The sequence below is a fragment of the Microcebus murinus genome, chromosome 7, assembly GCF_040939455.1.
Source record: "Microcebus murinus isolate Inina chromosome 7, M.murinus_Inina_mat1.0, whole genome shotgun sequence".
NCBI classification, from domain to species: domain Eukaryota; kingdom Metazoa; phylum Chordata; class Mammalia; order Primates; family Cheirogaleidae; genus Microcebus; species Microcebus murinus.
Genome location: NC_134110.1, coordinates 35,067,597 through 35,095,569, shown reverse-complemented (window position 1 = coordinate 35,095,569; position 27,973 = coordinate 35,067,597). Strand labels below are relative to the sequence as shown.

At 39.4% G+C, this 27,973-nt stretch overlaps 1 protein-coding gene across 3 annotated transcripts in view; it reads right to left on the bottom strand.

The window, feature by feature from the left end:
- The window catches only part of TMEM71 (transmembrane protein 71), a 35,268-nt gene extending 9,187 nt beyond the window's left edge, over nucleotides 1–26,081 (bottom strand). Inside the window, exons 1-8 of one of the 3 annotated variants that reach the window (XR_012920149.1) lie at nucleotides 25,898–26,081; nucleotides 24,246–24,327; nucleotides 22,956–23,016; nucleotides 18,255–18,467; nucleotides 15,914–16,086; nucleotides 4,159–4,347; nucleotides 2,499–2,551; nucleotides 365–440 (exon numbers count right to left, since the gene is read on the bottom strand). Coding sequence is in view for 2 of the 3 variants with exons in the window: in XM_076005018.1 (XP_075861133.1) it covers nucleotides 365–440; nucleotides 2,470–2,551; nucleotides 4,159–4,347; nucleotides 15,914–16,086; nucleotides 18,255–18,467; nucleotides 22,956–23,016; nucleotides 24,246–24,291 (840 nt within the window). In the remaining variant the exon portion in view is untranslated. Of the gene's footprint in view, nucleotides 1–364; nucleotides 441–2,469; nucleotides 2,552–4,158; nucleotides 4,348–15,913; nucleotides 16,087–18,254; nucleotides 18,468–22,955; nucleotides 23,017–24,245; nucleotides 24,328–25,897 lie in introns of all 3 variants that reach the window. The other 2 variants (XM_076005018.1, XM_012785421.3) reach the window with 2 other exon arrangements.
- Between the last annotated feature and the right edge of the window lie 1,892 nt (nucleotides 26,082–27,973).

The following is a 27,973-nucleotide window of genomic DNA, read 5'->3' as shown; positions in this document are numbered from 1 at the left end:
TTTACGTTAGGATATGCAAATATAGAGGGAAAGGTGGAGTCTTAGCACAGACTCCAAGCACCCTTGAACTCCAGATGATGTGCTTAGACAATACCTATAACAGGAGCCACTGGAGCTTTACACAAAGGATGATACATGGTAAAATCCAATTTTAAGCAAGATGCACTGGCTTTTGTATGCTTTGTAAGAAGATGGGAGGAGGTTGGTGTGAGATAAAAGGCTGCTTATCATGAATAGACAAACGAATCAATCTTAACTACAGAGCTACCTAAAAATTTCTGTGGAAATATGCAAGGAAGTCATCAACCAATTACAGCTTTGGTAAGTATGAAATCCCACTGCATGAAAATAAAATCTGAATTACCTTGCACATGCAAAAATGATTAAGCACACAGCAAGCAGGATTGCCTGAAAGGAGAGCTCTCGCAACAAACTGGTTTCTAATAGAAAGAACAAAAATAAATGAATTAGAAATCGTTGCTGGTTAAATAATCTTGGAATAACAAAATCATACTAAAACTTATCTTCTACACATCAAAAAAATAGTTTTCAAATGTACTTCAGTTTAAGCAATTTGGTATAAATAACAAAAATAATATCACCTAATGGTATACAGGGTCATTCATCAGAAAATTTCCTCAATTTCTATCAGTTTCTTCTATCATTATAAAATAAAAGACTATGCTATTTATACAGTTTGGGGCTTGCCTTTTGCTTTAGCATTGGGGAAAATCTTTGTAGAGTTTATGCTAATGTCAGAAATATAACTCTGATGAAGATGATAACAGTGATAATAATGCTTAAAATTTGCAGAGTGCCTTATAATTCACAAAGAGCTTTCATTCATGAGTTCGTTTAATCAGCACAGCAACCATGTGAGGCAGGTACCATTTTCTTAGTTTTGCAACTGAGAAGACCAAGACTGAGAGAAATGATGAAATTGTCCAAGGTCACACAGCTACGAGTTGTCAGAGCCAAGATGTAAAAACCACATCTAGACGGAACATAATGTTTTGTCTGAAGTGGGGCAAGGATGGGCAATTGCAACTTTGCATATCAAAAGTCTCTAAGGACGGAAAAAGAGAACATATATTATGAAATGTTCCTCTTTGCAAAACTCTTTGCAATCAGTAAAATATTTCAGTGCTGTCAAGCTACAATAGAAACTACAAATCCTCCACCAATTATAAAAGTAAGAGTTAAATCAATCATGAACCTGACTATTACTCTAATTATCTCAAAGAAATCAGAGCCAGCTTAAGGATTACTTCATAAAGACCTAAAGAAGAGTATAAACAGATCTCAACTTAATTTTTGCCAAATGCTTCAATAGCTCAATTTTGCAATGCAATAGTTGTTTAAAACTTGGAATGACTTTATGCTATGAATGCATTTATTTTTGATATTTATGTTATGAATGAGGATTGAGTCGGTCAACAAAACCTATCTAGCCACAATGCGGGTGGAATACCGAAGATTGGCAATTCAAAACATTGCAGTAGTAAATATTGTGACTGAAAATGTACAGTATTCTATGTACACTGTGAACTTAGTGTGTTATTGTAAGTTCAATTGAACACTCAACCACTCTTCTAAAGTATGTTTCTATTCTTAGCCTCTCCCAGTTTCATGTGGAATTTGGAAAACATTTCCTCATAGAAACAAATCCAGCTTGAAAAATTACAAAGAGCACTAGACTTGGATATTGAAGCATGAATGGGTTTAAACTTGAGTTCTACAAAGATATGAGTTGTGTGATTTGGGGTGAGTTATTTGCTGATTCCTTCCTTCAGTAGCCATTTATTTATGCCCTATTTGGTTTCAGCTCAAGTGTAACCTCCTTCAGGAAGCCTATTGCGATTTCTTCAGCTCCTCCCTAGCTCTTTGCTGTTCCTTCCCTGTGCTGTCATTGTACCGTGCTCCTGTCTTCATTAGTTCTCTTTTCACACTGGTAAAATTTCTGTTGTTTTTCTCTATATTTCCCTACTAGACTGCAAGCTTGTTGGAAACAGCCATCTATTTCCTGATCTCTGGGGGCAGTGCCCATATATTCCTTGGGGAATCTCCTCTCTCCCTTCTCTTTGTTTAAGGTTTAGGTGGAGTGATTGATTTCTCTGATTTCCCTCCCAGCACTTGATTTCTTCCAAGCCTTTTGGAGTTTCACATACTTATTGACAAAATTTTGTCGATATAAATGGAGGACTTCCAGAACCAATAAATCTCAATTCTGGGCTTCTTATCATAAGTCTAGACATATACGATCTCTTTCTCATGAACTGAAAAAAAGGCAACCAAAGAGACTGACATGATCCTGAACTCTATACCTGGAATTTTCACTAATATGAGTCAATAAATTTGACTATTGATCAATTCACTTTGAGATGGGTTTCCATCCATTGGAACTCAAAAAGCTCTGACTGATATAGATGATGTTGTACACTATTATAGGGTTAGCACCTGAAACATTACCTGGAACAGAATACACACAAAAAACCTACATGTGAAGGACTTAACTGAAGAGGGAGACCTTGTCCACTCAGGACTTCATAGCCTAGTGAGGAAGAGTAAAAAAAATAGTTTCAATAGAGGCACATGCAGACAGCAAAGGGATCATGGGAAGTAAAGCGCTGCCTCCACCAGCCAGCAGGGGGCAGAGCTGGCTACAGAAGTGGTGCTATCTAATTTGAGCCTTGAGGAAGAGTAGGGGCCATCAGGTATAGCAGGTAGGTGAGAGAAGCATTCCAGACACAACAAAGAGTGTGTATTTGTTCTTACTAAACTCTGCAACGAGTACAAAGGCTCACCTGACCTGTCTGAATTTCAGTATTCTTATCTGTAAAATGGAGGAAGCATGCTTATTAACTGGTCTACCAATAATCTGCTCTGTGCCTATGTGGGCAGTTTGGAATTAGTTCACAAACTGCCCTACAGTGCCCATCTCTAAGGAGCTCATGGCCTGATGGGGGAGACATGGAGGTAAACATGCAACAGCAATGCAGAGAGTGGGTGTGAGAGAGAAGAGCCCTGGGACCAGGGCACACCATGAAGGGTGTACTCCCTGGAGGAGTTGGCTGTCGAGCCATCATAGGTGTTGATAACCCAGAAACCATCAATAAAACAATCAACTATAGAAACTATCAACTAAACAATAAAACCTGCATTCTCTTTCATCCCAACACCTGGAAAGGGAACTAAACCAAACCAAAACAAACAAAAAACACCCTTTAACATTTATCTAATAGCTATACTGGGGAAATAAAGATACAGAGCATATTGGTCTTTGGGAATAGAAGAGTGATGGCCAGTGAAATGAATATTCGTGATGCTGTGAAAGCAAATAAGTAGAGAACATTATTTTTTCATTTAACCTCAATCTTACGTAATAACAACTTCACATTTATTGAATATTCAATAGACATGACACAGTATGCTAAGTGCTTCACATGAGTTATTTTCGTCATTACAAGACAGGAACTATGAAGATCTCCATGTAGAAAGGAAAATGTTAAGTTTGAGAGAATTTGGTAACCTGCTTCTGAGTTACAGCTAAAGAGTGGGGAGATGGGCTTTGAATCTCGGTTGATGACAAGCTGATGACAGAACTTCGGCCTGATGCAACATCAGGTCCAAACACGATTAACCTAATATCAGCAAGCAAGAGATTATGGGCCATGCTTGTTGAACTCATTCCAGATTTACTCCTCACAGGAAATGACAATACCTTTATATCTTTTGACTTTTCCTTGCCAGGGGCATAACATTAAGGGATATTCTTGTCTTCTTTGCTTTCTTTCTTTTTTTCTTCTTATGTAGTATGTCAAATACATAGCTAAATATTAAGAGTAAAATAGTAGACACCTATGTACTCTCTTCTCTGCTTTAGTAAGGCCTAACATTTTACCAAATGTTTTCAGGGTTTCTAAAGAATAAAACAGCACAGACCCAGGGCACAGATGACACCGAGAGGCAGTCACCTCCTCTGCGAAGGTGGCACATGGGACCTGGCAGAGGCCCGTGTCCCCCTCCTCACACAGGTTCGTACCAGTTCCTAAGAGCACATTAGTCATCTCCAAGTCACCCTCAGGCGCCAAAAGGAAGGCTTTTGTGGGTGTGGCAAAGATTAAAAGAACAAAGCAAAACAGAAAAACCTGAACTCACTTGGATGATCCCAAATGTTCTCTTGGAAATGTTCAGATGCCATCAACGGAGACTGAAGAGAGGAATCATGGGACTTTTCCCCAGGAGGCTGGGATACGACGTGGCTGGAGGAGAAGGTTACCGCAGTCTCTGCATTCGGCATCTCTGGCTCCCAGGCATCACTCAGAGAAAAACCGTCAACGTCACCTCCTGGAAAAGCAGAAGGATTCAGAATGTGTCTGTGTATGTGTGTGTGTGCGTGTGTGTGCATGCTTGTACACACTCACATGCATGCGTGCACGGTGTTCAGTGACTATTCAATGCATGATCCAGAATAACCACAACAATAGCAACACGAATACACTATTGGAGGAGGATGGGAGAAGGATGTCTGGCTTAGATGGCATTTCAATTGTCCTCATCTTTGAAGGTTGAAGAGAAGTATCTTCAATGCAGAAATAGAGGCTGGGGGCATCCCCAAGTGGTGTTGGAGTTGTATGAATGGATCTAAAGGATGTGCAGTGGGTATATGAGGCTCACATCTTTATAGCACCAGGCTTTAGAGCGGAGTCAACTCCTTTGAGTTCTACTCCATTTATTCATTCATTCAATATTTATTGAATGTGACTATGTATCAGAAGCTGACCTAGTTGCTGGGAAACAACGGCGGATTAGACTGAGATCTCTGCCTTCCTGTGGCTTACATTCTCGGGGGTGGGGGTGGGGGTGGGGGCAGGGGAGAAAACATCTTGCAGTTAGTGTCATGAAAGAAATTCTTCCTCTAGAATACATTGGAATGCTAGACAAAATATAGCAAACATACATTTATATATTTTTTTCATTCAAAAAGGCTATTTTATACATACATAGTTTGAAGAACATGAGCCCATTTTCTTTTATGATGGTTCATACATAAATATATTTTACTGGCCCTAAAGTTAACCTGACATTCTGTACAAAAAAAAAAAAAAGTCAAGTTCATCTGAAAAGCATGCATGCAACATCAAGTTTTAAACTTGGTAAAATAATTACTAGTGAAAATTGATGTCTTCAATGTAGGGTCACCAAAGAATGATATTTAATCCTTGATTCTTGACTTGAGTCAGGAACTAAAGGGTCCAAAACTCCCCAAGCCAAAGCTTCATTGGAAAGGATGGATTGTTAAAAATATCTTTCAACCACAGGGAAAGTTAAGCACTGTACCTTTGACTCAACCCTGGTAGTCTCCCACTTGGTTCATCTGGCATAAATATGCCTACAAATTCTCTTGGTTCTGTCTTTGGTGATCTGTGTGGTATCCACCCAAGGTTTAACTTTGCTCCTGTGCCCTTTGGCTAATAATTTGAACCAGTTTACAGCTCACTGACTTGGAGGCAAAGTCACTCAGGAACAGTAGCCAGAAGTCCTGCCTTGGGATATATGTGTTTCCTAGACTGGTGTCTAAAAAATGGCACATACCCATCAAATGTTTTCTAACTCTGTAAGTGAGCTCAAAAGAAGGGGATAGTCCCAGAGACCACAGCTAGGAAACCTAGAACTTTAAAGATGAACTATAGCTAGGCTTGCCCTGAGAGGTGGACAGGGGGACTTAGAGAAGCCATAGTAACCAGAGGTCTGTGGTTTAAATGGCACTATAGGGACACAGAAAAGGCCTTGGTCTCAAGAGAGGCAGAAAGCTGAAACTGAGCCCCTGCAGAAGTTCAAAATGCAACTACTATTTCTGAGAGAGGGCATGAAAGTTTATCTATTTTGGCATAGGGAGTGAGTGGGAGGAAAATTTCTCCTCTAACATTTTATAAATGAGTTTTGAGTTAAAATGTGTACTAATCTGAAAAGTTAGTATTTTAAAAAGTCTCGGGCTAGTCCTAGCCCTGTGCTGTCTGCCAGAAGCCAATGTAAAAGCTCGGTATAGAAACACATCCTCAGCCCGATCTGCCAGATTTCCTCCGATAAAGCCCAAGGGACATGAGCTCACAGTCCACAACTATGAATTACGCAGGGAGATGACCTTCCGAGGGTAAGGAGAATAAATATGGTGTTTGCGGAAGAAGATGATCCTGCCCTGGGAGATGATTGGGTGGCCATGAGGTTACTGCCTGGCTTTAAGCATTGAGCAGTGAGTACAGTGTTTGGGGAAATTGCTCTAATTTGCTTTACTTTGGGGTAACTATGAAAGGGATCTGCAAACTTTAATTTTTTCCCACCCATATGATCTCCTTATTTTTACTTCTTATCTAAATAGGACAATTGTTTCTATGGCCTGTTTGAGTCTTACCTTCATGACTAAGGGAAATACTCAAATCAACTGGAAAAATATTTACCAAACTCATACACTGTAGGACACTTAGCTAGATGAGAGGGATACATGGGAAAATGAGACACAGTTCCTCAAAAGAGGTTAAATCCTAGGGGTGTGTGTGTGTGTGTGTGTGTGTGTGTGTGTGTGTGTGTGTGTGTGTTTGTTCATGCACATGAGCCACCAGCAGGAGGCAGTAAGGAGGACACCGCTCATGAATAGGGAATACATGTACATAGATATCACCTGTTAAAAAGAAACAAAATGTACTTTGTTGGAAACTTAGAGGACTTGGGCTTCAAAGAGATTGGAACATGAATCCTAGTAATAGTAAAACAGGGCAATTTGCCTCGTTTTTCTGACCCTGAATTTCTTCATCTGTAAAATAGGACAATGGCATTTACTGTTAGAGTTGTTGTGATAATTGCATGAGACAAGAAAAAAGTGCAAACATCCTGACACATAGTAAAGAAGGAGGGAACTGGGCCGTCTATCATGAACAGGCATTATACTAGATACACTTCCTAGTTCTATGACCAAATGGATAGTCAACTCCATGGTGAGGTGGCAGGGTGCCAACCATCATCAAGGCATGTTTCAGGATGGAAGGAATTCTTAAGAATTTAACAACCTATAATAAAAGGAGCTTATTACTTGACGTTAGGAAAGAGCATTTTTTACTGTGAAGTGGATATATAGAAAATGGCTATACCATGAAGGATTCCTTAACCTGTTCCTAGACATTTCTAGGTAGAGTGCTTATCCCATATAGCTGCTTTATTCTCTTGGCTTCACTGTGTAACAAGGCCCCTTCTTCTAGAAAGTTCCCCAGGGAAGGGAAAGGACTGTGGCCTCTGCCACCTTCCCCTTTGCAGAGCTGAATACACATAGCAAGAGGGTCTCTGGGAAAGACAAACTTGACCTGTGGTGGGGAATAGTCTCAGCTTCTGAAGGTTTAGAGATAAGGACAAAAGGGCAGAGGAGAAGAAACAAGGACAAGGTTATTTTTACCTTGTGCAGGAGAAACTTCAAGAGAAAGAAGCAGGAGAATATTAGCAGCACCAATTGATAAATAGCAAGGCTTCCTCTGCTTTAAGGTCTGCCATGCGATGTCTGGAGCATAGAATGATTAAGGAAAGGTACCAGCAAGGAGGAATGACTTGGGCAGCCCACAGGTGACATCCCCAGAGAAGACCCCATGCCAGAAGATGTGGGGAAATGGAGCAAGAGTAGAGGAGTAGGCAAAATCTGCCTGGATACAGACCAGGCAGATCTATTAATATTTATTCATTCAATGCAGAGTTATTGTAGATACCGCACACATTGTACTGTGCAAGGAGCTGGAAGAATGAAGTCAAATTAGATACTGCTGTGCCCTACTCGTGGTCTGGACAGGGACAGACATGCAAGTGAGCAACTGGAATACAATGAGGTCATTGTTGTGATGAAGGCTGGCATGAGTTGCCCAGTGGGAGTCTAGGAAGGAGGCTAAGTCTGTCTGAGTGAATCCAGGCAGGCTTTCCAGAGGAGGCAGTACTTAAGTGGGAACCTGAAGGATGAGTAGGAGTTCTTCTAGAGAGGCAGCAGGAAGAGGAGGGGCCAGGCAGAGACAAGAGGAGGAAGGGGAGGAAGAGGACAAGGAGGGAGAAGTGAGTTTTCTGATGTGGCTAGACAGGAGCCTGTGCTGAGAAGTTCCAAGAGATGATTCTGGCTGGACTACTGGGAAGAGGCCAAATCATGAGGGGCCTCATGTCACACTCTGGAGCTAAGGTTTGCTCTGCGTGCAATTTGGAGTCATTGAAGAATTTTGAGCATGAATGTCATTAAAGAATGTTGAGCGTGAATGTCACATGAGAAGCTTTGTACACTAAAATTCTCACTCTACAGTGTGAGCTTTGAGAGAGTCCCAGTACTGCATTTCAGGAGCTGGGCAGCTGTGGCAATCCAGGAGACACTTGGGGTCTTTATTAACTACGTCTCTTAATGGGGGCAGCATTCTCCTCCCAGGGGCCATTTGGCAGTATCTGGAGACGTATTTGGTTGTCACAACTTGGGGTGGAGGGAGGGGCTCTGCGAGCATCTAGTGAACAGAGGCCAGGGATGCTACTAAACATCCTATAATGTACAGGAGAGTTGCCACAAAGAAAAATCATCTGGCCCCAAATATGCATAATGCTGAGGTTGAGAAACTTGTCATTGAGAGAGCAGACTTAAATCTACACAGTGTCTTGATCACTAGACTTCTTTCAACGATTCTGGTGTTTAAAGTAGGGATTATGGGTCTGCATTTTCCTGGTCGTGTTTACTCTCATCAAAACACCTGCTTTCTGTCTTCATAGGACAGATTGCAATTCATGATTTTATAATTAATACATAAACACAGACTATAGAATATGTAATTTGTATGATTTTTGCTTAATGTATACCTCCCTGACTTGACTAAAATCTCCATGAGGAAAAGGTCACCTCATCTGTCCCAGGCACCAGCAATTAGTAGGGCCTGTTATAACAGGGCTCTAGTAACCATAGAGATGGTGGGTCACTTGCCCCTCCCCTCCCCGGTGGAGGCTGGGGCTGACCTAACACTGAGACTTCAGGTGAGGGGCGTGGCCTCCTTGCCCAGACCATTGGACCGACTCTACCTGTGGTCCCACCCAGCCTGGATACTGAGCTAATGAGCTGGTGCTTTTGAACCTGGAAATTGCACCAGCCCTGCAGGTTTCCTCAGGTCATCCTTCCCTTAACTTTTGGCCACTTGACAAAGCAGTCTGTGGAAGCATTCCTGCTGGTTGCCAGAGAGAAAGGAAGGAGCAGAAAGTGAAACATGAAGATCCTCCAGAAAGTGAAACATGCAGATGGACCAGGCTGCAGAGGAGGTCCTGGACCATGCGTGTGGCTGCACTGTGCACAAGAGCCAAGCTGTGGAAACAACTCAAGCGTCCATCTACAGGTGAATGGACAAAGAAAATGAGGTTTATACGTACAACAGAATGTTATTCAGTCTTTTAAAAAGGAAGGAAATAATGTCCTTTGCAACAACATGGATAAACGTGGAGGACAGTGCGCTAAGTGAAACAAGCCAGTCACAGATGGATACATACTGCATGATTCCACTTCTATGAGGTATCTAAAATAGGCAAACTCACAGAAGCATAGAAAAAATACTAGTTGTCAGGGTCTGGGGGCCTGAGGGTGGGAAAAATGAGGAGCTGGTGTCCAGTAGGTATAGTTTTAGTTATGCTGGTAGGATGTGTTCTAGAGATCTGCTGTGCAACATAGTGTTCTTAGTTAACAATATGGTACTTACTAAGATGGTAGCTGTCATGTTAAATGTTCTTACAACACACACACATACACAAAGGGACACAAGGAACCTTTGGGAGGTGTTAGATATGTCTATTACCTTGATTGTGGTGATGGTATCATGCATGAGTGTTTGCATATGTCCAAACACGTCAAATTGTACACATGAAATATGTGCAGTTCTTTGTGTATCAGTTATGCCTCAGTAAAACTGTTAAATGAAAAAGGAGGCTAAATGATTAAGTTAATGTGGAAGTGAGAAAGAGCATGGAACTTTCATGGCTAATTATGCATTCATGAGTGGCCCTCAGCTACGATCCAGAGAGATGTGGACTAGACTGCAACAACAGTAAGAAGATCCCTGTGCTATTTCCCAAGGCTGCCCAGTTGAACTTAGAGCTTTGCCACTGAGAATTGGATGAAATAAAAAATGTATCCTATGTGGAATACTGGAAATCTTACACAGAATTTTTGATAGCAAAGATAGCATTGAACAGAGAAGCCACAAAAACAAGTGGTTTACAAAACTGATCCAGATTTTTCATTTCTGAAAAGACATGATTTGCCTCCAACTCACATTTTTCTTAGCTGACATTAAATTTTTTCTCCAACCTTAATACTAAATGAAAGAATTATAACGCAGAACACTTTACCAAATAGCTTTCATTGTGCTCTGTTTGAATATATTAATGTCATCCTGTTTTGCCTGATTTTTTAAATTCAAGGTAGTTGACTTCTGTTGGGAAGACTCTATCTTCCAAGCACCTCTTACATATCCTTGTGTATAAAATGTGCATTATTTGTTCTAGAGAGGAGTGAGAAGCCACATACAGATGTTGCCATCAGACATATTTATGGAGAAGGCATTAGTTCTAGAGAAAACAGAGGACCTCAAGCTCAGGTGACTTGCCTGGGGTCATCTTGCTTTTTCCAAGGCTGCAGAAACAGAGCCGGAAAGTCCTGTTCAGTCCTCCCTGCGTGAATCCTCATTGCCTTCCAGTATGACTCACAGGCTCTGGGAACACATCCCGAATTGCAGTACTGGGGTCTGGGGAGCTGCAAAATGCCATGGCTAAAGAATGAATTGCAACTAATGAGGAAAGGTGTCAACACAGCTGGGGAAGGGGTGAACTGAGGACAAACAAAACAGGCAAAAATCCTCTCTTGCCTAAATATGAAGCAAGAGAAAATCAGGGGAAGTAACATTTGATTGCATCCATTGCATAGAGAGAAAACAGCAAAACAATTTAATTTTGATTTCTTCTGGAGTCTTCTAACTAGGCATTTCCAGAGAAAAAATAAATTGCTGATAAAAGTCACGGGGCCTTGCTTGAGTAAATCCGGAAAACAAGAAGTCTGGGGAAGATTTGATTACCATTGACAGTAGAGATGAGGGATGTTCAAAGTCCTCTGTGCACCAAGGTTGGCTAATTACTGATTTTGGAGGGGGCTGGTTTGATTTGTTATATTTAGAAGGTATTTGGAAACCATGAGAATTTTAATAAGATACCTAATGTGCATGCGGCATTGCTGTGGCCCAATTGCTATAAAATTGGATGTATTTTGAAGAGGCAGCTATGGGAAAATTAGATATTAATTTCCAAAAACTGTGAAACACTGCCTTTAGAACAGTGATTCCCAAACTTTAGTCATCCAGGCATCATTTTCTTGATTTTTGCCATATCTTGGAACCTGCTTGCTCTTAGCCTTTCAGTATTTTTCTCAAATTATCTCATTTTAGATTTTTACTTTACAGGCAACTTCATACCAATCACTTAAATGTCCTAAACAGAAAGTGAATGTAAAAATAAGTACAATGAAAATGTAACTTTATTTAATTTGGGTGAAATGCCAGTGTAGCAGAAAGCTCTGTTCCTGTTCTTTGTTAAAAGAGCTTTGTCAAAACAAAAGAAAGAGTACCAAGTATTAGAGAGCTTGAAAGCCCCCAAGGCCCTAAACTTAGCCCGTGTTCTTGGTTTTATCAGGACTGTAAGGCAATTGGAAAGGGAGCCACACCTGCTCTCTCACTGTGTGATTCATTGTTCATTTCTGCTGTGTCCTAAAGGCATTTCCTTGTCCACCCCACACTTGGGAAAACATTGCTTTAGAACTGAGAAGAGACTTGCCACTTGCTCCAGAAAGCCAGGCTGGAATCAATGGATGGAAATGTGAAAGGGCACATGCTAGGTCGGCTTAACTAAGCCATTTCTGCAACAGCATTAACCACGGAGAGGACGAGGCAGCCTTAAAAAGTCCTGAGAGAGTGGGGATGGGGAGCTATTGGTCAGAGGGTACAAAGTCTCAGTCAGACAGGATGAAAAAGTTCCAGAGATCTATTGTATAGCATGGCGACTATAGTTAATAACCATATATTGTATACTCAAAGGTTGCTAAGAGAATAGTTCTTAGATGTTCTCAGCACAAAAAAAAAAAATGGTAAATGTATAAGGTGATGGAAATGTCAATTAGCTTGATTTAACCATTTCACAATGTAGACATGTCTCAAAACATCACATTTTCCACTTTATCAACAATACTTTAATTAAACATTTTTTTTTAATAATGAGAGTCCAAACTAGGCAAATCTATAGAGACAGAAAGTAGATTAATGGTTGTCAGGAGCTGGTGGAAAATAAGGAATGACTGCTAATGAGTATGGAGTTTCTCTCCAGGGGTAATGAAAATGTTCTGGAATTAGAAAGTAAACTACCTTGTGACTGTACTAAAAATCACTGAATTGATTACACATTGAAATGGTAAATTTTATGAAACGTGAACTATATCTCAATTGAAAAGTAATGGGAGCTCCTTATTACTGCCAGTATTTGTGCCAATCTATCAGGGAGAGTAAGAAAGATGTCCTCTCCTTTGCCTTCTGAGTGAAGCTTCCATGCATAAAGCACTTAGCAGAGACTTCTTTAAGGCCACAGAATACTTGGATTGACCTCTTCATCAAGCTATATACCATTAGCCATTTCTGTATATGCTTTTCTTTCATAACGCCACACTCTTCCGGTTCCTTGAATGGGAAATTTTCCCCAAAGAGCCCTTCCCCCATGTGGCCAAGTGATTAAGAGTGCACACTCGGAGTCTGAGCTTTCAATCCTGGCTATGCTGATTACTCTAGGTGTGTGGCCTCGTGAAAAGTATCCAGTCCACCTTAGCTTCCACCTCTGGAAAATGGGTTTGGAGAGAAGTAATGACATGACATGTGGATTTGTTGAAAGTATGCTGGTCCCTGACATTCTCTGCTATTAAGAGTTGATACTACTGGGCTTCTGTTCAACCTCCTGAATTCATTTCTTGACTCTCCTTTCTGCTCATTCACTTATGTTCCATAAGTAGACTCCTTTATTCCAAAGAACTCGACTGCTTCCCAGGTTGGCTTCCAAATCGACATCTCTAGATCCTTCATTACTCCTGAACTCCTTCCTCACATTTTCAAACCTCTCTTGGTCATCTATTTCCCATAGGCACCTCAAATTCAACCCATGTGAAATAGAATTCATTGTCTCTTTCTCTGACCCCAATCTGTTCTTCTTCACCTTTTTAGAGCTAATTTGCCTTAAGCAAGATATCAGCCCCTGTGCTGATGTGGTACTTTTTATGAATTATTGCATTTCATCCTGACAACAATTCTATATGCAATTATTTTTCTTCTTTTATATATGAAGAACTGGATGATTAGAGAGGTTAATTAACTTGCCAAAGAACACTCAGGTATGAAAAGGTGGTACCAGGACTTGAATGCAGGTTCATCTAGCTCAAAAGCCCATTATCCTCCTCCTTCTGCCACAATATCTTCAAGCCCTTGGTGACTAGAAGAATTTTTCATGCTGTCTTCCAAATTAAATACTATTTTCTTTGATTCCCCCCACTTTCTCACCACTCCATTCAATCTATCACCAACCTGTCAATTCTACCTTGAAAAATATTCCTTAAATGTCTCCCTCCCTTTATTTCCAGAGCCACTTCTTTAGGGTGCTTGTTGGTTTTAATTGCTGGTAAGTTCCCATGAACTACTCTCCATCCAGTCCTCACATCATGCTACTGCAAAGGCAGTTTGGAAAATCAAAATCTGGCTGTGTTATTGCTCTTCTTAAGATTTTGATTGTTTAGATTGTTAGATAAAACCCCAAATCCTCAACATGGCACGGAAGGCTCTTCAAATATCTCCCGTCTATCCTTCTAGTCTTGTCCCCTCTGTTTCTACCTCTGTCTCCTTTCCTCATCCTGCCGATACATCCTTGTTGCGGGGAACTAAAATACACTAAATTTAATTAATTATATAAGGAATTGTTTCCTCATTTAACAAGCACTTATTGTAGTTTTGAAACTAGTCTAGTATTACACACTACTGAAAAAAAAAATAGTATTTGTGTTTTCTTCCCAGGAAGCAGATTGAGAAAAATAGCAGGCATATAATTAGCACACACTTAAATTATAAGATTATTGCATTATGTGACCCTTTTTACTTGCACTTTGGGGTTGGGCTATGAGATACATGCTGAATTTCTCCTTGGAAAAGAGAACAAAACCCTTCCTGGCAGTAGAGCAAAGTCTGGGCTTTCAAATGAGACGGACCTAGGTTGAATTCCAACTCTGTGGTTTATAAACTAAATGAACTTAGGCAATTTACTTAACCCTGAACCTCAGTTTTACCATAATTACAACAAATATAATAATATGATCTACTTCCCAAGAGTTTGGGGGATATTCAAATAAGGTAATGTGTGTAAACAAGGTAACATTTTTAAAAAAACAGAATGTAAAGTGTTCAGCATATAATAAACACCCATGACCTCTCTTTCTCTCACAGCCCACATGGGCAAATCCTGTTGGCTCCACTTTTGAAAGGAATCCAGAATCCCATCACTTCCCACCACCACCCTGCTAACACCTTAGTTCAAGCCACCATTAAACTCCTACCTGAATCACTCCAACAGCCTCTAAACCAGTTTCTTGCTTCTGTTCCTAGTACCTGAAATCTAATCTGAACCCAGAAGCCAGAATTATCCTCTCAAAATGTGAATTGAATCTTATTATTCCTCAGCTCAAAATCCTCCAATGATTTCTCCTCTTGCCCTGTGCAGAAGGCAAAACCTTTAAAATGGCCCCACGGTTGTCCTTGTCCTTCCCCACTTGCACCCTCCCCGACACCCACAGCTCTGAGCTTCTTCCTTGCTGGCCCCCTTGTTCTCTCAGCTGCATGCAAGGCTCCTAGTCCAGAACCTTTGCTCTAGCATTTCCTGTGCCTGGGTTGCTCTTCCCCCTGATGTCTGCACAGCTGTTTTGTTCCTGCTTTTAAGTCAATGCCCAAAAGTCCTTCTCCAGGAGGCCTTTCCTAACCACCTTACTGAAACTTACAATCCCCTCATGTCCCCCTTTATTGTTCTCCGTCCCACTCGCCACTTTTTAGCATGCCATGTAATTTATCCATTGTCTGCCTTCCCCTAGAAAAGTGCAAGTTCTAACAGAACAAGTTGTTTTGCCTGTTTTATTCACCACTATGTCCACTGAACTATGCCTGACAGTCATTGTCTTATTTTAATCTTTAAAATATGCTTTGAGTTCCCATCACTGTGTTTATACACATATATATGCATATACATATTTATATATTGATATTAATGTGCATCACATAATACATATATTACATATCTAATATATACATACTAGATATTTCAACAGTTTTTAATATATTTTATATATATGTATATATATATATACATATATATATATATATCTTGTTTTAAAAGTGAAGACATTGAGACTTGGCAAAGTTAAGTACTATCTAACTGTGCCCAAACTGGGAATTAAACCCTGACCCCAGCACCCTCTCTCCGATACACATCTTCTAAATCTAACTCCAGTATACTCTCTCCACCTATATATCCTGTACAGAAAACATACACTGGAGATGTGCAAATATTTTTCTGGTACTATCAGCTTAATAATTTACACGCTTAAATTAGGGTAATTCGCATGACATGGACACATATATACTTTGATCACACAAATAGTGTGGGAAGAACTTTAGGTGAACTTTAAAAATATGGCTCATCTCTCTATCAAAATAACTGTCATCTCTGGAAATAACATTGGCCTAGGACCATATGGTTGCCACTGCCCATTTGGGAATGACGTTTCACTATGGAAAGGAAGGCTCAAACTCACCATTTTCATTGCAGTGGTCTGTATCCACCTTCCTGACCCCTTCCAGCCAGACGTCCTCACTTGGGGAAGAGTCCACATCACCAAAGAAACTCCCATGCAGCCAGGATTGAGAGGCGCTGAGGTTGAAGAGTGAAGGAAGAGAATGGCGGATTCTCTTTTTCTTTCTAAATATCCTGGAGAGAAGTGAAAGTGTAGTGAACAATGAATAGCAGTCACCTCGGGTTCAAAACAGAATCTAGCAAAAGTGACTTGGTGCACAGAGCACATCTCTACAATCCAAGTCCATTCACTCCATTAACTCCACAGACGTTTCTCAAAACTCTACTGTGTGCAAACTCCTTGGATAAATGTCAAGAATACTGAGATTTTTAAAAAACAAAATTTTGTGTGCAGAAAGTTGACAATGTACTATGGGAAAAAGACAAGAATAATGCTGATAGAGTTAATGTTTTCATAGAGCTTATTCTGTGCCAGGCGTTCTTCTTAGTGCTTTATGTGGATTAACTCATATTATTCTATCAAAACAGCTCTGTAAGGTAGACACTATTACTTCCCCATTATTCAGATCAGGAAACAGGCACTGAGAGGTTAAGTTACTTGGCTGAGGACATGCAGTTAGTAAGTGACATAGGTAGGCTGCAAACCCAGAGGGGGATGGGACCCTAGAGTCCTGATTTGGGCTTCTTCAATTTCTTTTTTGTTTCCTAATCTCATAAAAAAAATCTTTAGATGAGATCCCTTTTTCTTCAGTTAATAATGTAAGAAAGACTGCATTGACGTGGTTTAATTCCCAAGACACTCAGTTCTTTAGAGATGGGCCAAATGGCTGGTATCATCACTTACAAAAGTGTCTTGAACTTGATGGAGCTTATGTTGAAAAATAAAGTTTATATTTTTATTTTTATCTTTTAGCTCGATTTTTCCACAAACTTTTTGAAGTCTCCTTGTAAAGGTCTGGGGATCACCAATGTAGTAAATTGGATCATTGTTTAGGAAATATCAACAGGGGTAGAGAGTATTTTCCTGACCCTTACTTCAGCTTGCCCATGTGACTTGAACTGACCAGCGGGAAATTAGCAGACTGATACACACAGAGGCTTGACATGTACTTGCTGTTAGGGCATGTCTTCTTGCATTTATGTGACTACAGTGGGAAGAAAATTCTTCATGTTCACTGGTCCCAAGAAAAAGACTTATGTAGGACATACTTGATTCCAACATGAAGCCAAGCTTAGCCTAGTCCAGACTAGATCAATCTACCCCAACTGACTTCCAAACATGTGTGCATTCATTGCTATATGTTACTGAGAATTTGGAGTTATTTGTTACACAGCATTATTGTGTTAATAGCTGACTGATTGATACAGTCAGCATGTGGGTAGTTTTCAAGCAAAAGAAAATGAATATGATTGCCCAAATTCACTGATCCAAAATGAACACATTCATCTCTTTTCCTCCAAGCATGTCTCTCCCCTATTTCTGATCTTATTAAACGGTCCTATTATACATTCAGTTGAGAAAGCCAGAGTCCCAAGTTTCATGCAAGGGTCCTTCCTTTGCTGACCTCTCACATTCAAACAATGACCAAGTCCTATCTCTTTACCATCTCTTTCATCCATTTTCCCAATTCTTTTATCTTTGCTACTGACTTTCATTCAATCCATGGACAGAAAGCCTTCAGTTTTCCCATTCTATTCATTCTCTACTCACAAATCCACACTTCCAACAACTCCGTCTTCTACATTGCAATTACTGTTATCTTTATAAGACTAAATCTGATAATTTATCAATGTCTCCTCCTTATCTACAGAATAATGCCCAAACTCCTTAGCCTGAAATGTAACCCCCTCTCCAGCCCCTGCCTCTGATTTCAGTCTTCTTTCTCACAGAGCGCCCCTTCCCACCCTAAGTTGTATCCCTACCAAACTAATTGCCATTCCCCATGTTGTATCAGAGTCTCTCAGAACCCCATTCCCATGCCCTCTCTCCAGAAGACCTCTTTCCTACTTTTATCTTAACTAACATGCTACCTTTTTCAAGATTCAATCAGTCATCACCACTTCCAGGAATGTTATTTTTTACCTATTCCCCAAGTAAAACATGCCTCCCTTCCTTTTCCCATCCACAGCACCCTGTGCAGATTTCTATCCCAGCACCCTAATCACTGCATTACTTTTGTTTGTTTTCATATTTCTATCCCTTCCCCTTATTTCCCTTTGTATTTCCATTCTGAGGCAATATTGGGCTCCTTATAAATGATTGTTGAATGAATAGATGAATAAATGAATAATTAATAGAGGCATTGGACTTGAGATTCCTTTATGTAATATCCTCTAATCACCTGACTAAATTCTCCTTGTACATAACCCGGGTCTGGGATGGGTGCAGAGTTATGTTGCCATCTTTGTCGCAGAGGAAGCTGTCTTCTGTCCAAATGTAGTAGCCGTTGGTGAGCAGTCTGGGACTTCGGCGACAGATATGGTGAGAGCCTGTCAGGGGATCTATGGAGCAGCATTCAAAAGAACTGTCACCCTCCAGGAAATCACAGGCAAAACTAAAGAAGGAAAAAAAAAACTCCTTTAAATCTCTATCCAGTACATACAGTCACAGGAAAACCACCAATCTCCTTATTGTTAAGGAAAACAACCTCTTTGCATTCATGACTATCAATTACTTACTGCCACCATTAAGAATATCACTCTTAACCTTCTGGGCTTCATCTCCTCACCTATGAGAGCATTGAACTAGAGGACTCTTAGTGCTTCCTTCTGTTTTAAACTTTGATGAAAACACTATGGTTAATCAGTTTCTTCACCATATGATGAACCCATACTCTTGACACTTTCTTGGATGGAAAAATTGCAAAGAAACCTTTCTGAGATGTTGGAAGATCATAGTCCCTTCAACCCTTTTACTTTGAATAGTCCTCCATTTGCTATGTCCTTATTCTTGTCACTGTAATAGAAAAATTATAGCTATGCAGCCACCAGAAATTATAGCTATGCAGCCACATGTTCTCCCTATATAAAGTATAGGGAGAACATGTAGTCAAAGAGATCTTTTTAGCCTTTGCAAATTTACTTCTAGGTTGGCTGTACAAATGGCTGCATTCTCTGATTTGGTATCCAGGAAAGTCTCATAATTCATTGAGTAAATCTGTATGTGTCTTAGATTTAAAAAGCAATCACATTGAGCTGGGTGTGGTGGCACGTACCTGTAGTCCCATTTACTAGGGAGGTTGAGGCAGCAGAACTACCTGAGCCCAGGAGGTTTGAGGTTGCAGTGCCTTATGATCATGTCTGTGAATAACCACTGCACTGTAGCCTGGGCAACATAGCAAGATCCCATCTCTAAAAAATAATTGCATGCCTGTATAATCGAAATGCAACCAAAATTATTATGAAGATATTTTGGAAATGTAAAATTTCTTGAAATGAGGTTTGGTCAAAGCCTGGTGGCAACAGTAATAGAGCCATATTGGAGAAAAAAATATGTTATTTCCTCAGGCAAAACCATTTGCTTTTTCCTCTCTTCTCCTACAAAAATTATTCTTTTTTTGGTCCTACACCCTAATCATCACTGTGATTTGCGTGTATGTATATCTATCTCAATAATTATTCTATACATTTCTGGAGGGCAGGGCTGTGAGCCTAATAAATGTTCAATATATAAATAAATTCAATAGTAGTTGCTGAATTAAATAATATGACAGGCTATGAAAATCTAGTCTTTAAAAAAATAGTGTCTGAATATATTTAAATTCTTGGGGTGGTTTTTGTCAATCAATTAATACCACTGATACTGTTATATCTCTCATATGCTCTTTGCCTTGATATTTTCTAAAAATTATACATACATTTATCCTATGCAATTGTCTAAATCAGGAGCATATGTTTTCAGAGAATCACAGATTGTAAGAATCAGAAGGAATTTTAATGGTCATGTCTCCAAACCCACCCAATTGTGCTTGTCCCATCTGCTGTATTTCTTTGAATGCATCCAACCTCTAGAAGTCCAATGCACTATCCATTGCACCATGGATCCACCTCCATCTGCTGTATTTCCAACAAACACTGTCCCATCTCTGCTTGTACACCTTCAGTGATAAGGACCACACACATACTAAGCCACCCTACGCTTCGCTGAGTATGGACTGTAGTGTAATGTAAAAGAGATGGAGTTTGGAGTCATTTCACTGTAAGCCTATAATTTCAACTCTGTCATTGTTTAGGTGGGTAAACTTAATCCAGTCATCTAGCTTCTCCAGCTGCATTTTTATCTGTAAAATGAGAAAAATAATCATCTCCCTTTATGGTGCTGTCTTGACAATTAAACAAGAAAATGAATAGAATGTGCTTGGTGCATAGTATGTGCTTAATAAATGTTTACTTCCTTCCACCCCTTCTTTCCCTTCCTTTTCTGATCCTTCCGTCTTGCATTTGAGAGTTATTCAGCTATTTGAAGAGACTTTCCACATCCTCTCTGGGTCTTCTCTTACTGATACTAAAAGTCTTCCAGTTCATCTAACTCACCCTTGTATGACACAATGTGGTTTTGATCCCTTCACTATTATAGATTGACTACTCTTCTCTGAGGATTTTCCAGTTTTTAAAACACCCCTTAATGTATTACCCCTTAGTGGGCAAGTATAGAGCCCAAGCTTTTAGGTGTGTGTCTGCCAAGAGGAGATTGAGACTACCACCTTCTTCATTATAGAATCCATGTCTTTAGGGATGATGTTTAAATCACGTCAGCGTGATTCTTTTCTCTCCCCTCCCGCCCCCCCCGACGTCACAAAAATGCTGTTACCCTACTGAATTGATTGCCAATTTTTAATCTTTTACCCATATATTTATAGGTCATACTTATCCTCTTCTGGACTTTTGAACCAATTTTGTCTTAGAAAGTCAATATATAATAAAGACTTTGCATCTGGATAGAGCTAGGTTTATACCCTGGGTTTCAATTCTGGTTCTACCTCCTGCTAAATTGTTATTCTCTCCAAGGCTTAGTTTCTTATAAATGGGAATCAGTACAATAAGTATTATCCAAAACCAACCTCATAGTTTATTAAGGCCTATGCCTTTCATAGCCTATGTGCTATAAGTTAAATTTGTTGGCTACCATTTGAATAAGCCCACAGGATTACACTCTTATAATTTTGATGAATTTTGATTATATTACACAACATTTTTAATATCTTTACATGATGTCACCCAAAAATGTTATCATTGGAATCTATATGTTCTTAATCTAAGTCATTGATGAAAATATTGAATAGTACAAGAAGAGATCTGAGATTTGGGAAACACCAGAAGAGACTACTTTCCAGACACGCACTTACCTACTTTATCAGCACATTTTGGTTATTGTTACCCTATTAACAGATAAGAAAATGGAGACTCCAGTAGGAGTTAATTGCTCAAGATCTCAAGGCTATGAGTGGGAGATGCAACGTGAGAATCCAAATCTTCTGTCTTCTACCCTACTATGTTTTCCTACATCATTTTGTGTCCCCAAAAGTAATGGGACAACTAAAATGTGTTGGATGCTTAGGAAGGTACAGAGTTCTGGACCTGTATTTCTATCTGCACTCCAGTCTCTGAGATTTCAACATCCAACAGTTATCACCTGTAGCCTCCCTAGCCCCCTAGAAGTATTCCTTTTTAATGTCCCTAACTTTGTTCCTCCTCTCTTGGTCGTAAACAAAATGAAGACACTTTTCCAACACTTGGCTTATAGTAAAAAAGAGATTCTTCTCAATAATCTCGAACTATTAAGAGTGGATAACAAAATTATCTCTAGATCTTGATTCCTGCTTCATTCTACTATAATAATCCTAGTGCTGATTCTTTTGAGTAGGTCCTTTCCAGTTGGTTTCAGAAGTCCAACCCCACCCAAAGCCCAGCCAACTTGCTCAAATGCCCAAAGACAAAGCCCTTTCTCATCTTGTGAGGTTACTAACTAGGCCTTTGAAAAGTCTACAGCTCATGCCTGCTGTGATAGCACAAAGAGTGGTTGGTGAAGGGACAAATATCATCAGGACCTTTTAAATTTTTGTATATCATTATTTACACATTGATAGGTTGCAAAATGTCTCTTGTCCTTCTATACATCTCCTTACTGCACTACTGAATTTCTGATTTTTTTTCATTTAAAAGCCTACATGTAATTAATATATGCATGGAAGTTAGTATTAAAATACTATTTCAAATGAATTTTATTTATTGAACACTTACCATGGGTCTGGGCCCACACTTTGTACTTTATCTACTCTTCACAAATCTCTCTAAAAGCTAAGTATCATTATTATCCTCAATGTAGCAAGAAAAAAATGAGGCGCAAAAGGGTAAATTACTTGGATATTTTATACAGCTAGTAAGTGGCAGAGATAGGATATGAACCCTAGATTATCTGACTCTAAAACACGTGCTCTTTTCACATGTTCTATTTGTTCATCTTTAGCTAATTCATTTGGTAATATCAAGAGCCCTAGAACTTACAAGAAAAGGATTAGGTCCTAAAATCAATGCATGATCGTTTTATACTACCAGAACATTTCCTAAAATACTAGGAGAAACATCAGCTGATGTCTGCATAAGGAATAAGAGACAGAGAGTCAGAAAAAAGAAAGAAAAAGAGACTCCATTGCAGTACTTGAACAAAATGGTGGAATGTATATGTCTTAGTGGAGCATATAATTTGGTCAACTTGTGCATTAGTACAGAATCCTGTTGCTCTTGTAAAGTGAGATAGGAAAGCACATTTAAGGGAACATCAATTTGAGAAAACATAACTATTCATCAGTACTCAATGGTTGTGTCACTCACCAGAAAAACAATTCACACTTGCCCCACCCCCCACACACAATCCATTATTACATCAGGCAGGTTTTCATTCTGTGTATGCATAGGACTAAAAATATATAACCATACCAAAACTAGATGATAGCTAAAATACTATTTTTAAACAAGGGATACAATAAAATGAGTCATACAGGGAAAGAATTTGATTGCCTTTTGAGAAAAGCCCCATGGAATACCTTGGGAAAATGCATGTGGCAGATAGCTCTTCAGCATATTCTCTCTCCAACTCGGAAGAATCTGCATGAACACATGAGGGGAAAATAGAGGTTTAGCACATCTCACCAGCATGCAACACTGTGAACAGCGGAGCATGTAAGAATGTGGGAAGAGCCGATGCCCTAGCCTCTGCAGAAAGACCAACTAGAGCAGCTGCCCACTGCATCAGTGTAATACGACTTGTCACCAGGGCTCCACAGGAAGCAAGAAATACTCTTGGAGATTCTATTGCCTGTCCCTTCTCACACATAACGCTCCTTTAGAAGTTCCTTAGTGCAAGATGAGGCAATAATAAATCATTAGCATCAAAATGAGCTCATGAAAAGAAGAAAACACCTTGTGTGAAGCTGGAGGAAACCCAAATCAATTATCCAATGTGTTGGTTACTGTAGCTTACTCAGTAATCTGAGGAATTCAATCATCATCCCAGATTCTCCCTCATTAGTGCATTTGAAGACACTTTTACTGTAGAATAATGAGCAAAAGATATTAATGGGGGAAAATAAGGTTTTGTTTTGTTTTATATATGACTTTCCAATGTATGAAGCCTGTGAGTAAGTACTCTTAATTAGTAAAAAAAAGTATCCATTCATTGATTCCATTTTAACCAAAGGCATGGCAATAGACTTCACTTGGGGGAAAGTTACAGTTAATTAATATTCTAAACTCTAAAGCAGAATTTTATAATGTACAGTGATGCCATCAATACTTTCTAATAGACAGGCTCTGTGAAATTTGATTCCATTACTAACAATATCTAGGACAAAGAAAGGAATGTAGACTTTCAGATTCAGTGGGTTGATTTGTAAGGCGAAAATTGTGGGTGTATGAGGGAGGGTTAGAAATGGGGCTTGGGAAGAAAATAACAAGAGGAAGGAAGAAACTTGAAACCACTACCGTTTTAACAACGCCCTTATTTTCTGCAAGTAGCTATCAAAATCATTCAGCATTTTTTATAGACAAACAGTTTTGCATCTTAATAGTAGCTGATAAACAATCTCCTTTCACATTTATGCACAGGCGTCTAAAAAAAAACCGGTAATTTTTTTTTCTACTAAAAGGAAAAATACCACATTTCTCTCAAGGAAAGAAATGAAGTCAAAATCATTGCCAAAGTGAACACTGGCATTTAAGAAGCGCAAGCTACTGACAGATGGTTAATGGTCTGAGTATCAGCAAAATCAAAGCAAGGAAATTGCTAAAAGGAGTCTAATCGTTCAAAAGATAATTGCGTATAGCAGTTCTCCTACATTTACTTGCTACTGGTGTTGACATCAGTTGAGATATTCGGTACATCTTGGGAAGGCCGCTTGTTCAAACTTCACAGAGTCTCTGCAAAAGATGATAAAAAAAGGTGGACTATATATTAAAAATAGAAAAATTATGCCAAAACAGATGGCATCTACTAATTGCACTAGTCGGATTTGTCTACTGAAATAATACAGAGATAAAGAATTGAAGGCAGGAAACTAGACTGAAGACACAACTTCATTAAGGTTGCGTCTGCCTCCACGACTTTGTATTACATCTTCCATGGTCTCAGTGCATCTAAATAATCTTTTTCTGTAAATAAGAATAACACTTTATTTGGAAAAGCTAGACTTACAAAGGTTGATTTGTAATCCAAATAAAATAATGAAAGTGAGTTATCTGACGAAGAAATCTGAAAAATGACTGGTTCTAGAGCCCCCAAACAAACTTTTTTGTATTTTAATCAGTCAATGCAATTAACCTTCTTATCAAGTTTCAGACAGTGCTTGGAGGTTGGTACCTGTTTTCTGCCTAACAACTTGAACCATTGACAGGTAGTCACAGAGAATGTTTCTTTGTAGTTGTTATCAGCTTTTTATCAGCCTGAACATTCCTAAACAGTATAAACAGCATTGTACTAAAAATAGTTTACCACCGGCCAGATTTCAGAACTTGGTTCCCATGAACATATAATTTCCTTTCTTAATTACAAATCAAACACGTATCAAAGTGTGCAAATTATGTAAACTTTGATTCTTTACTTCTTATCAAATAGAACCACCTTCTGTTGACTATTGAACTTTGTGTATAGTATCATTATCATAATAGCTTTATAAGGTAGGACTAAATTATTTTATGATTCACCACCTCTATCCACATCTTGTAAGATAATAACTAGTAATCGATTGTTTTTGTAGCTGTAATACAATCAAACCAGGCTAATTCTATAGCTCCAAATTATTTCAATAAATGATAAACCAACTCTGCTAGAAAATGTAGAACCTAGTTTATGGAGACCTTTAAAGATGTCAGGAAGCTTTCTGGCATTCCTTGGAAGATGTCTAAATCAAAGCACACATTTATAGATTTCATTTGTTTAGGATATAAACTAATATTGTTTTATATATATATATATATATACATATATATATATTAGTATTTACTTGTCCTTTTCATTTTCAATCAATATTCTGTGAATATGCCCACCGCAAATTATCCTATGTTAGTTTTTCCTAAGCATTAAGCTTAATTTTAAGCCAACAAATCCTGTGGCGGAAAGCAAGGTCTTATTGTTCCATCTTACAAATGCTTGCAGCAGTCTATAAGCAGTACACTGACAGTTAATTGAAAATTAGAAACAGTGAGAGAAAAAAAAAAAACAACTTCAGTTACATCTCTAAAACTTTTCAAGAAACAGACTCAAGCAATTCCATCAAAGCAATACATCTGTTCTAAAAAATATTTGCCCATATATGTTCCTTCCAAAGGGAGTTCCCAGTCTCTTCTTCCAATTCATAAATGACAAAATAATAACTAAAATACAAAGCTTCCTGTGATTGACAGCAGAGAAATCAAGGACTGAGCAGTTCTGAAACTGAAAAATGTCAGAATGTCAACAGGTGCAGAAATCTCTTAATAATGGGAATCCCACCTTCCCTTCTGGTAGATGGCTGCACACACTGCCATGTGCAGGCATTTGCAGAGAAGTTTTGTCTTCAGCAGTCTCTTGTTCTTTTGGCTGTTTCCTGGTACAGACGAGCATGTAGTTCCTGGGAAAGCCAGTCTTGCAAACCCCTCTTGTTTTCTTTCAAAAACAGCCTGCGTAACCAGAGGCAGAGAAGCAGAATGAGGTCACACTTCCTGTTGGGCTCACATCAGTGGCATTTGCGCTGAGGATCATGGTGAAGATTTAAGACAGTCTCCTGGGCTAACAGAAGTGAATGCACAGCCCATGAGTCAGGCCAGCTGGGTACACGATGGCCACTGGAGGGATGTTTTTGTGAACTAGCTTGCCACTCCTATCTGCAAGAACATGAGAAAAACTTTCAGCCAGGTGACAATTCTTAATCATCATCTTCTGGCCACATTTGGTTATATTAAATAAGTAGTGCGTGGCAGTGCTCTTTGTCAAAATCACTTAAATTTATTGAGGATGATGCACTGATGCTATTGAATTCAGAATACCTTTAAATAGCAGGAGTCTGGTCTTATGAAAATTTCTGTAGTGGCAATATGTTGATCCACCAAAGGTTGAGCTTTACAGAAAACTCTATGGATGGCATTTTACATTTTATATTTATATTTTAGTAGAGCTGAAAGACTTGATACTATTCATGGGTCCCTACACATCTGTGCTATTCTAAGTGATAAAAGAAATATGCATTCCAACAACACTGAGGTAGAACTGAGTAGTGAAAAGAGCATGGGTTTTGGAATCACACAGACTGAAATTCAAACTGCCAGCCATCCTACTTTATGACCTCAGATTCGAGACTTTGAGTTGCATCTCAATTATAAATGTAATAACATATACTTCACAGGATGGCTTGGAGAATTAAATGAAATAAAAGATATGAGAAAGAATCGAATCCTCAGCACAGATGTGTAAGATGTAAGCGTTATTTGTTTTCAGTAAGTCAATTTCTCTTCTGAGGCACCAGTTGGCCAGAATGGCAGAAAAGTTAATCTTGTCCTTTCTTGGGATTCCCTTCCCCCCCTGAGATTATACCATATAGCAGGAACTTTTATAAAACATATCCCAGGCAATAGAATCTATCAGGAGGAAGGCCAGTCTAATTTTAAGATGCCCTGCCTCCTGAACTTCATATACTTGTCTAAGCCCCTCCCCTTGAATGTGAGCTGAAGCTAATGACCTGTTTCTTGTAAATAGGTGCTGGGTTGCCACTCCGTGATTAGGCTTCTGTCCTGCTGGACTCTCTCTATTACCTTCTTGGCTTGCCCACTTCGAGGAAGCCAGCTGCCACGGCAGAGAAGCCCACACGGCAACAATCCAAGAGTTGTCTCAAAAGCCAGTAAGGACTGATGCCCTCGGTCCAATAACCAGGAATCCAGCCAGGACCCACGTGTGTGAGCTTGAAAGTGGATTCTTCTCCAGTTGAGCCTTGAGATGATTCCAGCCCCAGCCAGCATCCAATTGTAGCCTATGAAAGACCCAGAAGCAGTGGACCCAGCATAAAACCCTGCACAGATTCCTGGCCTATGTAAACTGGAAGATAATATATGGTGTTTCAAGCCACCGAGTTTTGAGATAATTTATTGCACAGCAATAAATAACTAATATACAGTCCTAATAAATGTTCTCTCCTGAGCCATCTGACCACTGGTCAGTGGTTCTCTGTTGCTTTAGTGCCTCCCATAGAATAGAGGTATGTTTATTCAAGGCTGTCTCTGTGTGCAACTGCCTGGACTTACGGGACAGCCATTCTGCTCTATGACTGTGCTGGGAGTCTGCTGTCCTCTTTCTAGTAATTTGTGGCTCTTTCCTTCTTCTTCTCTTCTTCCTGTTCCCCCTACTCCTTAATCCTCCTCCTCCTCCTTGCAGCCATGGCTAATCTCTTCTAGGTGACGGGGAAACTCTTTCTGACTTCTTCAATACCCTCTGCTCTCCCTGTACCCACAAATCCACTTTTCCAAAGAGCTCACATCAGAAAGACTTTGGCCTATTTCTTTAAAGGTCTGGCACGTATTAGGGCCTCATTATTAATGG